The 13441-nt window shown below is 31.9% G+C and overlaps 1 protein-coding gene across 1 annotated transcript; it reads left to right on the forward strand.

The window, feature by feature from the left end:
* Positions 1–3537: 3537 nt before the first annotated feature.
* LOC116146533 (bZIP transcription factor 17-like) lies at positions 3538–6882 on the forward strand. The gene is made up of 2 exons (XM_031431944.1): positions 3538–5511; positions 6075–6882. The coding sequence occupies exons 1-2, from the start codon at positions 3717–3719 to the stop codon at positions 6515–6517; spliced, it is 2238 nt and encodes a 745-aa protein (XP_031287804.1). The 5' UTR covers positions 3538–3716; the 3' UTR covers positions 6518–6882.
* Positions 6883–13441: the final 6559 nt, after the last annotated feature.

Raw genomic sequence — 13441 nt, forward strand, 5'->3', positions numbered from 1 at the left:
ACAAAATTGAGATTATAATATTATGTACATATGGGGCATTTGGTTCAGGGAATGTTGGATTACTGTAATCTTATATTACTTTGAAGATTACTGGGAATCTTTAGGAAAATGTGTTTGGTTGGTTGGTGGGTATGTTATATTAATATGTTTGGTTAGGGGGAATAAATTGGTGGGTATATTATTTAAATTACTAAATTGTCCCCTTTTTAAATATTAATATAGTATTATTTTTATTATTAATTTTTGAATAATTTTTTTAACCCCCAATATTTCAGATTTAGCTAAAACACCCTGCTTATATAAAACTTTAATTTATGACGAAATCACTCCCACCCCTTGCGCCACGGCAAATCATCGCTGGAAGTCTCTGAAAGCGTCGTGAGTAGCTCACCGTGACCATGGGGCTCCGATATGGCCGTTTCTGACCATATTGATGGCTGAAAACGGCCATATCAGGCTAGATTTGGCCATTAACGGCTAGATCTATTCCGATTAGATCTCGCCTAGATCTGGCTTGATATTAGAGCTTCCCACCGAATCTCGGTCTTTTTTAGGGACTCCGGCGACTTTCCGATGGCGGTCCGTGGTGGTTGGCCCGCTGTTGGCGGTGGTGGCTGGGTGGCAGTGTTGGTCTGTAATTTGTTTTAAATATAAGGGCATTATTGTCCAAAAATTTAATTAAACAAGGGTAAAACTGAAATGGTATATTAATGTAAATTTATTTTAAAATATGGGCATTATTGTCCAAAATTTTTATTAATAAGAGATAGAATTATAACAAAATAGTAACAACTAGGGGTGTTCAAAAGAATCGGTTAGAACCGGAACCGGCGAGTACCTTGGGTTTGGTTTCGGTTCCTACCCAGAATCAGTTGTCAATGGGTAGGTTCTGATTCCAAATTTTTGGAACCGTTGCTATGCAGTTTCGGTTCCGGTTCCTATAGTTAGGAACCGAAACCAAAACCAGGAACCGAGACTAATATAAAATAAAATTAAAGATTATGGGGGTTTAATAAAAACTTTTTGTAGAAAAAGTAATGTGAATACATTTATATTTATATTTCATAACATCTAAAGTAAGTTGGAGAATCTACTTTTACAAAGTAATGGAGTTTGTAATTTATAATTTATAATTTGTAATTTTATTTTTGTTAACAAGTGTCAGGTGGGGGGTATTTGTAAGTTTTTAAGGGTTTTTTTGCCACTTTTTAAAAAATTTGGGGGGTCATGTAATTTTACAGGGTACCCAAAATCGGAACCGTTGTTATAGGTTCTAGTTCTGGGTACTTAGGAACCGGAACGGTCGGTTCTGGTTCTGGTTCCAAATTTCAAGGAATCGTCAGTTCCGGTTCCGGTTCTGGTTCCTTCAAAAAGTGCAGGGTACCCGAAACTGAACACCCCTAGTAACAACTATTGGTAATGCAAGATTATCAGAATCTTATATTACTTAACAACCAAACATGGTAATCAAGTAATATAAGATAACATAACCTTGGTAATCTTCTATTACCTCCAACCAAACGCCCCATAGTATTAAATTGTAAAATTATTGATTTGTCATAATGATTGGGAGAGTGAATTTGTAAAGTCAACTTTTTAATTTAAGTCAAATTCACTCTTTCAATCATGTATGATACATTACTTTGTACACACCTTTGTAAATGTAGTATTACTCAAATTCTAATTTGGGATGAATTTTATTTTTGAGAAATATTAAATGTACAAACAAATCTTACAAATTTTTATATAAACTGACATGGTAGAAAATGACAAAGATTTCTATACAAATTAGCTATAAAGATTTCTATACAAACTGATATGACAAAAAATAACAAATATTTTAATATAAATTGATATGATAGAAAATGAATAGAATAGTGAATATGATAAATTTGACTTTTTGTATTTAGTCTTTGAATTTATTTTATGCCACATTAGATATCTTTGTAAGATTTGTTTGCATTTATATAATTTTTATTTGAAACTTGAGTTACCAACTGAGGATAGTAGTGGAGAAATAGAAAAGGAAAGGTAATGGAGTGGTTTGGAAACAATAATAATTAAAGAGGAGTAGGAGAGTAGTGGGAGCAAGAAGCATCTAGGGTTTTGATAATAAAACTTGTTATAGTTGATTGGATCTCTTCTTCTAAAATGGATACAAGTCATTGTAACTTCAAATCTTAGACCAAAAATAGAAAAAGAAATTTCTTAAAATCTTGGATTTAAAATTGAAAAGATATTTATTATAATCTAGTGGATAAAATAGAAATGAAAAATATAATTAATATCTTTTTATTTGTAATTTTTAAGAGCAATACAAGAATAGATTTTGACTTATAATAGAGGAGTGTTCTAAATAAATTATTCTTCTAAATAAACATTTATCCCCTTTTAAATTTGATCACTAAAATCTAAAAATTTTAAAAACTAATATTACATATATAATATTTTCATAATATGATATGAAAAAAGATAATTAACTAATTTAAATTAAAAATAATTTTTTACCTAATTATTTTTGTCACATCATATGAAAAATATTGTATCTCTACTTATTAAAAAAAAAAAAAAAAAAAAAAGAAAAACGCCACGCAGCGTCACCAAGTCAGCACTTAAGCGTAACGGCAACGTAACTTCTCGTCAAAGTTTGTTCAGATGGGGGCCCATATTCATCTGCCAAAGTTTCCAGATACACTCGGTGAACCTGCATCACATGTTATGAACGTGTCATTGGGTTTTCAGGATAACAAAATTTAGTCTTCCACTCTCTGCGTTACACGCACCTCTCTGCTCTGAACTCTGATCACTCACGTTCCACGCATCATTCCAAACCACCAATCAACCTCACATGGGCTTATTGTTCCCCTGAGCTCTGATTTCAGGACACGTGTCCTATGTTTAGAATTAGATTGCACGCGCACCTAGTGGACTTCCGATTTAGACCCGTTTTTGGATAATAAAAACAATAATAAGTATAAAGCGGATGGACGGCGCGTGGCCTCACTCTGCAAGGGCGGAGAAAAAGAGTTGGAAAGTGACTTTTGTGAGGTATGCCGTATTGAATTTGAAGGCATTAGAAGGTATTATTATTTATTTCTAATAATAAATATATACTATAAAATTAATATGATTTTAAATACTTAATCTTAAATCTGGACAGACTAATACAAAACAAATAGTGGATATTATAAGATTTTATTTATGACAAGTCACTGATTTTGAAATAATATGTATTTAATGTAGTTGTAAGACTTTGATCATGTCTTTTTTAAAATAAATTTCTTTCCCTCAAAGTTTATAAGTATCTTTTTCTTTTTAATTATAATATAGAATTTAGAGAAAATTTTGACCAAATAATATGTTAAATATGTTTCCTTTATATTTTGAAGTTTTTAATAAGTAATAATTTATTTATTTAATTGATAATTATATTTACCTTTCTTAATATTATTCATTTCCCATAGCAAAAAATATAGAAAGGGATCTAAAGACAAGGCAGGTGGCGCGTGCATTAAGGAGTCACGGACAAACATTGGTAGTACGTTCCACGAGCCTTCCGCAGAAGGACCACTAAAACCCCAATCCCACCCAAAGTCTTCTTCCTCTTCGGCATTGAAGTCTTCCATTTTGAAATTTCTAACACCAAAATTTCCATTTCTCTATTTCCTTCTCCATACCGAAAACCCTAATTCAGTTATCCAAATTCAAACCACAAAATGGCTGATCCACTCCTTACTGAACCTCCACCTCCGAACCCTAATTTTTCCGATGACTTCAATTCCCTCCCAATTCCACCTCTCGATCCCATGTTCTTCTCCGCACAGAATCACACCTCCTCCTCCTCCGACGATCTCGACTTCGTTCTTGAGGATAACTGCGATTTCGATATCTCCTTTGACGATCTCGACAACCTCTACTTCCCTTCCGAGTCCGACAACTTTTTCCTCCCCGACGGTCATTTCGGTCGTTCCACATCCGATGTTGACCGAGTCACGTGTTTGAAAAATGCTGATACTAGCCCGGACGAGGTTAAACTCTCGGTTACGGCCTCGCCCGAGTCGGGAAGTTCTGCAATTTCGGGTAGTCGCCAGTTGTTAGATGTTGAAATGTACCTGAATTACTCGACATCGCCGCAAAATTCGGGTAATCAGAGCTCGAATTCGGATTCTAAATGCTGCGAGCCCTTGTCTTCTCAGGGATCCGGGAATTTCGGGTCGGGAGTTTCATCCGGGAATTCTCTGTCTCCGGATTCGGGTAATTTGGTGGTTGAGCAGAAAATTAAGGTGGAGGAAGTGAACAAGAGTATCTCGAAGAGGAAAAAAAATATTGAAGAGACGAATAGCGAGTTAAGAAGCAGTAAATATCATAGATCGTCGTTGGCTGATGAGAACTCGAATGAGAATATGAATGAGGAGGATATGAAAAGGAAGGCTAGGCTGATGCGAAACAGAGAGAGCGCCCAGTTGTCTAGACAAAGAAAGAAGCATTACGTGGAGGAGCTAGAAGACAAGGTGAGGGCTATGCATTCCACAATTGCCGAATTGAATGGTAAAATATCATTTTTTATGGCTGAGAATGCCAGTTTGAGGCAACAGTTGAGTAGCGGCAGCGCAATGCCACCACCACCGCAGGGACACCCCCATATGGGAGTATACCCGCCACCTCACATGGCGGCGATGCCTTACGCGTGGATGCCTTGTGGTACACCTTATATGGTGAAGCCTCAAGGTTCTCAGACCCCATTAGTGCCTATTCCTAGGTTGAAGACTAATCAGACTTCATCTCCTGCTAAGGCTAAGAAGAATGATAGTTGTAAAACTAGTAGTAAAACTAAGAAGGTTGCTAGTGTTAGTTTTCTGGGCCTGTTGTTTTTTGTATTGTTGTTTGGTGGATTGGTGCCTCTTGTGGATGTTAAATATGGAGGTATGAGGGATGGTGCTTCTGGTGGTTACTTTAGTAGTAGATTCTATGATCAACACAGAGGGAGAGTTTTAACGGTTAATGGGCATTTGAATGGATCTCATGAGGATAGAAGGATTGGATTTTCCAATGGGAAATTTGATATTGGTAATAGAGTACATTGTGAGAGAGGTGTTGAAAAGAAAGAGAGAGGGTCACAGGCTTCACCTGGTTCAGATGAGTTTGTTAATCTGGGCAATGCGAGTGAGCCACTTGTTGCCTCTTTGTATGTGCCGAGGAATGATAAGCTTGTGAAGATTGATGGCAACTTGATAATTCACTCTGTTCTGGCTAGTGAGAAAACTAAGGCTTCTCAAGAGGCTTCTCGTGAGTCTTCTAAAGTGGATAACAGGAGGGAGACTGGTCTGGCTCTCGCCAAAGCATTGGCTATTCCTGACAGAGGGAGTGGTGGGAGGCACTCAAATGTATACAGGAATCCTGCTGAGCGACAGAAGGCTATCTCTTCTGGTTCTGCTGATGCCTTGAAGGACCACATGAAATCAACTGCAGCTGATCGTAGACTGCAGCAGTGGTTCCAAGAAGGTCTTGCAGGTAGTCACTGTTTTCTTGTTTTCTCATTTATATTAATTTCTTCACATCTTGTTGTATCAACTACTCATGTACTGTTGAGGTACTCTTTGCTATTTAAACTTCAATGCCATGAATCAGAGATTATATAACATTTCTATTTTCCAGTGCAATTGTTTGTGACTGTTGGTAGCTGAAAATATGTGTAAGTTTTTGTTTGATCAATTTTATTTAATTGAAATGATCATAAGGGCATTAGATCATCTTTATTGATATCCATAACGAACCATTGGTATTGGAATTTTGCAGCCTTGCTCAGTAGACATAAGGGATGTATTATTGTATAATCATTCTTTAGGAGAGCCTTTTTATTTATTTTTGACATGGTAAATTCTTTGTTGTGCTTCTATTACAACGATATCTGTAGTGTGACTATAGACTTTGTAGCGTTTTTTCTTTTCCACTGTGGACGTTGTTTAACAACTTCCACTATTGCTGAATAGGATAGGCTTACATTCTAAACAAAATTTGATCTGCCAATGCAGTCTATATTTGTTCTTTGTGCTTATACCTAAGACTTTCTGCAGGGCCATTGCTGAGTTCTGGAATGTGTACTGAAGTGTTCCAGTTTGATGTGTCACCGGCTTCTGCTTCTGGAGCCATTATTCCTGCATCATCAGTTGCTAATATTTCTGTGGAAGACCGTCAGAATGCTACTCATGTTAACAAGGGGAAGAATAGAAGGATTCTCCACGGTCTTCCAGTTCCTTTTACTGGCTCCGATCTAAATATTAGCAGGGAACATGTGGAAAGAAAGTCTCAGGACAGATTTCAAGGTAATAAATCTGCTTCTTCCATGATTGTCTCCGTGCTTGTCGATCCCAGAGAGGCTGGTGATGGTGATGTTGATAGCACAATCAATCCAAAGTCACTTTCTCGGATTTTTGTTGTTGTGCTTATGGACAGTGTCAAGTATGTCACTTACTCGTGTGTTCTTCCACGGTTTGGTACTCATCTAGTGACCACTTAATACTGGAAGTGGCTGGAAGTAGGGATTGCCAACCATATCGACCACCAGCTGACAGTTTTGTATATAAAAGAACAATTAGCAGCTTCTTTTACGTTATTAACCTTTTTATGCACCGAGTTTCCTATACTAGCTTACTGTTACTGTTCTAATCAAAGTAAATCTTCTATGAGATCTGGTCATAAACCTTGTCTCCATCCAGCTTAATGTTTAGTAATTTAATCTAGGTTCTAGGTCCTAAAGGATGTTACTTTTGATGGGCAGCATATGAGGGCTAACATGCCAATGCTTATTAAAATCTGTATGGATTATGGGACAATGTTTTTAAATGTTCTACTTAATATACAGATTTTGCCAATTCTAATGTTTCGGTTTATTCTGGCCTGGCGTTGATTTTTAGTTTGTGGATACTGTGTATTGTATCAATGATAAAACTTGTTTAACTTTTGTTTCTATTCTCGTGGAATAATGTTGTGAAATGATAAGTTGTTTATGACCTTCCGGGATGGCGGGAATTTTAAGTTTCCTTGCTTTTGATTAATGAAAATTGGGGAATACGAAAATAATTGCTGCAATCAAACTTATCAAGTTTTCATCTGATTAACTGTAATTATGATTTATATTTTTCAGAAGGATGAACATGAATGATATATTTCGTTCAACTCATATAAGAACCTTACAGATTGGATGGTTTTTCACCACCTGCATGGCGACTCGATCCTAACATGGGAAATGCTTGCTGAACTACCAAAAATTCTGAGAGCATGCCAAGTTCTTCTTCGTCCATTTTTCTAGTAATTAATTATCCTTAACAGATATTGTTACCGGTTGATTGTAGGTGTCCTCCTCAGTTTAAAGTCATCTCAGTATCGCATTAAATTCGAATAGAATTGAAACGGAATATGAAAAAGGGTCTTTCCTGACGCCTTCCTTTCACACCAAGCATTTTCTGGACGTTAATGTCAGTCACTTGAGCTTGTCTCTGTTTTATTAAGTAGTACTAAATAGGGATACATTTGTTATCAATATCCTATTTATACTTCTTAATAACTAATCCAGTAATCCTTACTCATTTTAGGAGACCAAATCAACAAAGAATCTTACAAACTTTTTCTTACGATCTTGACGTAACAACTCATAATTGATCAGTTTATAATTGGATAGACGAGACCTGCAATTGGGCAAATATGACTCATTGTGAGCTGGCCAATTATGAATTATCATGTTGAGATTATGAGAAAAAATTTGTGAGATTGAGTTATAAGTGTAGTATTACTCAGATTAAATAGTGTAGTTGTTTATAGTAATGTACTTGATATGTTGATATAAACCTCTCTATAGTGATATTCAATATAAGAATAAATTCTACATAGTCATAAGAAATTATATTTCTAATTTGGGATAGTTATAAATAAGAATAAACTCCACATTGTAATAAGTTATAATTTTTCTAATTCTCGTCTTAAGAAAAGTTATCTCCACATAGTAATAATTTTCTGTATATTTATCTAAAGTTTGTTTGGAAAAATGATTTATGTTTAGAGTTGTTATTACATTTTTTAACTTGTGCGTACATTACTCGTTAGCATAAACATTTTTTTTAAGACAAAATATTTCTAGCTTTTCAATCATGTTTAAAGCTTCTTGGCATGAAACTTTTTATATTTCCGTACTATTATCCTCATTATTATTTTCTTTCTCTTCTTGTCTAATTGTGGCTAGACTTGGCAAAACGGGTCTCGACCCGCGGGTCAACCCTAAACTCGGATAAAAAATATATGGTGTGGGTCTTTAATATTGGACCCATTTTTCTTCTACCCGTACCTGGCCCGACCCGTTTTGCCAACGGGTCAAACAGGTACACCCGCCAGTGCCCGCGAGTACCCATTTTTCTTCTCAGGTTGCTTCTCCTTCAGTTTCAACTTCAGCCAAAGATTCAGAGAATTTTAAGACCATGTCAATTCATTCTCAAAGTGATCCCCATGTTTTTGTCCCAAATCGTAAAATCCCAAACTCAAACTCACTCTCTCTATCTCTCATCAACCTTTTCTCAAACTCATCGTCATCGAAATCCCTAACTCCATCGTCGCCGCTTCTCCTGTCTTCGTTTCTGATCAGCACAAAAGGACTCTGCAAATAAACCCAACAACAAAACAAAAACATAAATCACACAAATTCAAAAATCCAAAGGAAAAATTCAATCAAACAAAAACAAAAATTCAAAAACCCAAAGGAAAAATTCAATCAAACCTGTCCAGGTAAAGTGCCATCAAGATCCTTCAAAGTTGGACGATACTCGTGCATAACCCAATTGGTTCTCTTCCCCTTTGGAGCTCGTCTAGTATGAAACACAAGGGTCTTCTTCATCCCAATTAACTTATTTCCCTATTTTATTTTCCGATTTTATTTTCCGATCTTTCCCTGTTGCTTTCCAATACCCAGCATTTGTTGCTCTGTTCAATCTTTGCCCGTTTGCAGAGTCAATTCATTCTCAAACTGTTGCTTTTCTTCTATAAATTTTTTCTTTTTTCAGATTTTTTTATGTGGGTTTATTTGGTTGATGAGGAATGAAAGGACAATCAATAAAGTTTTTTAATCTTTTTCTTTGTTAGGTTCTGGGTTTCTGTTTGGCTTGTGAGAAAACTTGGGAGAAAACGTGGGTTTCTTTTTTCTGTTTGGTTGGTGACAAATTTTGCTCAAAAATGATAGGAAGATTTGGGGGTGTAACTACAAAAATCTAAAATTGGAGTGAATAGTACGGGCACCTGCGGGTCCACCCATACTTGTATAGGGTAGGGTGCGAGTCCAAAATATTGGGCCCATTTAAATCGACTTGTTTTGGGCCCGTACCCGTGAGACCCGCACCTGTTAGACCCGACTCGTACTCGGCCCACCCGCCCGTTTTGCTAAGTCTAATTGTAGCAATGATTTCTTCTTTAGTTAAAACGTACATGACTTGTTACTCATTTGGATGATTGAGAAAGACAATAATATCTATTCGATTATTGTAGTGAAATTGTCCTTGATTCTCCTCATCACTTCATTTGTAACTTGTAATTTAGCAATATAGAGGGTCTTAATTTTGTAATGCTTAAAACAATTGACAATTGTTTGTGACTTTAGATCAATTTGACCATGTAACAGCTATATTTACAATACACTTATTTTTGTTGGTTACAAGATATGATCTTCTATCCGTTTCAAAAGTAGACAATTGAAGTGCTGAATTAAAATCTTAATACTATACTACTAAAACATGAATTATAAAGAAATTTTTGTAATTACACCTACGTCCCTTCAACATTTTATGTGCATTTATTCTTTCATTTTGTACCGCATAAACATGAATATAAAAATTTATAATCCTAATTATTCTTTGCATCATATGTACATCATATACATTAATGTACCCTTCTAAACCGCATTACATAAATCTCATCCCTTCCAAAAAATTAGTTATTAATTTTTTTTTTTTTTTTTTTGAGGAAAGGAATTTAGTTATTTAAAGACGATGAATAATAAACTAAATAAATTAAAAATTTAAAACTTGCAATTGTCAGTGACACATCTTACGACACTATGAGTGCCATTAGAATCACAATGAGGCCATCTATCCGAGGATGTTGATGAATTGACCACTTGACATGAAAATTCGTCGTCTACCAAAATTTTTGCATAATGCTTTTATACATAATTTAAATTCCCATTTCAAGTCTTTTCTGGCTTTCTCAAGCGTTTTGTACAAGTCTAAGCCCTTTCTAGGAAAAAGAAAAATCCAACCCCTTGGAGGCTTGGACACGTTTTTGTGACATATTTCAATTAATCAGTTAATCAGAACAAGTTTATATGGGAGAACGACATTTTCCCACCCAAGGTTTGGCGAATAGACACTTTCCCACCCTTCAAGTTTAAAAATGACACTTTCCCACCCTTCGTTAGGTTTTGTTATGTTTTCCGTTAATATTTGACTGATAAGACAAAAATATCCTTAAATGTTTGACTTTATAAATTTTTTATTAATTTTTAATTAGCCAAAAAGTCAAAAAAGAAAAAATAGTTAGTCCCACCTAAAAAGTTAAGAGTAATGCTATAGAATTGTTTAAAGTTAAATGACCTTAATATTTATTTATTTATAATGCTATCTATATTTCATCACTATTATTCAATAATCTACTAAATTTATAATGTTTTTTATAATATAATGTTTTTCATTTTTACCAATTAACATAAAAAATCAATATTCCTAATTAATTAAATAAACAAGGAAAAAAAATCTTTACACTTGAACTAATAAATAATCGAGTAAAGACTTTGACTTAACTAAATTTTAATTTATAATCAACTAATAAGAAAGAAACTATTTAAGGATATTTTTGTTTTTTCAGTCAAATATTAATAGAAAATACTAACAAAACTTGACGAAAGGTGGGAAATTGTTATTTTGAAACTTGGTGAGAAAGTGTCGTTTCACCAAACTTTGGGTGGGAAAATGTCGTTCTCCCAGTTTATATATTTTAATAATGATTCTTGGACACGTTGCTTACCAGATAATTAGAATAACAAGGGTCACTTAATCTCATAGCACGCATAATTAGGGGTGAGCACGGGTAGCAGGTAGAACCAGAATCGAAACTGGTACTGTGTGGGTAGGTTTCGGTTCCAATTTTTTAAAACCGATACTGTGCGATTCCGATTCTGGTTCTTGTGTGTGGAGGAACCGGAATCGGAACCTGTAAAAAGGGTACGCTGTTTGGAACCTATAAAGGGTACCTGGTTTGGAATTGATTTTTGGAACTTGTTTGGAACCTGTTTTGGAACCTGTTTGAAACCTATTTTAGAACTTGTTTTGGAACCTGTTTGGAACCTGTTTTGGAACCTGTTTGGAACCCGTTTTAGAACCTGGACTACAATGAAATATTTGTGAAATGTGAAATGTGAATAATGGAGGGTTTCTATTATTTTACATATAAAAAAATCTAAAATAGAAAAAGTTAAATTTTTAGAATAACCTAATTAAATAAATATACGAATACAATTATACTTATTACATATAAATTACAACATATTAAAAGCTTTAATATATTATAATACATTAATATTAAAGTGTTGATTATTAAGTGAATAATTGGAATTATGATCCAATTAAATGTTTAACATTTTTAATGTTATAAAAGAATTATTTTTGAATAAAATAATATCGATTGAGTAATAATATATTGTTTATTTACTTCAATTATCAAGTTCTAAGTATATCTATAATAAATTAGTAATTAATTAATTATATATGATAAATTGATAAACATTAATATTAATTACTAGTTAAATATCATACTTAATCAATTATATATTACATTATAGTTAAATGATTACTTAATTATTATATTTTATAATATTACTTAATTGATTTATAGTATAATTAATTATGCATTACATTAATTGATTACTACTTAATTAATTGACTTATAAGTTTTAACATTTAGTATATTACTCAATTAAATAATTAGAAATTTAATTAATTATAGCATTACATTAAGATTTATTGTATAATTATTTAGTCAATTATAACATTTTATATAACATTAATACAAACTTAATAAATGATTAAAAATTTAATTAATTATAATATTACATTAAAATTTATAGTATGATTACTTATAGTTAATTCACTATAACATTATATTATAGTATGATTATATAATTAATTATAACATTACATAATTAAATGATTACTTAATTGATTATGACATTATATTATAATATTACTAATTACTAATTTACTACATAAACATTATATACTTAATTAAATGATTATAAATTAATTAATTACAACATACATTATAAATTTATAGTACGATTATGTATTAATTGTAACATTACATTATAATTAAATGATTACTAATTAATTTTAATATTCTATTATAACAAATTAATTATAATTTTATTAAAGACTTATAGTATGATTACTTAATTCTTGTAACATTTCACTATTTCATTATAGTATGATTAGTTGATTACATAATCAATTATAACATTATTAATTAGATGATTATTTAATTGATTATGACATTATATTTAACATTAATTATAGCATTATTACTACATTATATTATGATCACTTAATTAATTATAGTATTACATAGTTAAATAATATTTAATTAGTTATAAATTTATAACATCACATTTAAACATTAGTAATTTACTACATTATTATTTATTACATTACTTAATTAAATGATTAAAATTTTAATTATTAAATATAAACATTAAAGATCTATAATCTGATTACTTAATTTTATAACATTATATTATAGTATGATCACATAATTAATTATAACACCTACATAATTAAATGATTACTTAATTGATTATGAGTTATGATATTATGTTTAATATTGTAATTAGTAATTTACTACATAAACATTAGCATAATACTTAATTAAATGATTAGAAATTAAATTAATTATAACACTATCTTATAACATTTCATTATAATATATTAAGCATACTTATAGTAAATAATTACTCAATTATTATAACATTATTATATTATATTATATTATATTATGATCACTTACTTAATTATAGCATTACATATTTAATGATTACATAATTAGAATTATAACATTACATTATAAACATTAGTAATTTACTATATATTACATTATTTAATTAAACGATTAAAAATTTAATTAATTATAATATTACCTTATATATTATAATATGATTACTTAATCATTTATAACATTCCATTATACCCATTAGTATATTATTAAATAATTTGAAATTTAATTAATTATAATATTAAATTATAGATTTATGGTATGATTACTTAATTCATATAACATTACATTATACTATTATAGTATGATCATATAATTAATATAAAATTACATATAAATGATTACTTATTGATTATGACATTATATT

Source organism: Pistacia vera, unplaced genomic scaffold (genome assembly GCF_008641045.1).
Source record: "Pistacia vera cultivar Batoury unplaced genomic scaffold, PisVer_v2 Contig479, whole genome shotgun sequence".
Lineage (NCBI taxonomy): Eukaryota > Viridiplantae > Streptophyta > Magnoliopsida > Sapindales > Anacardiaceae > Pistacia > Pistacia vera.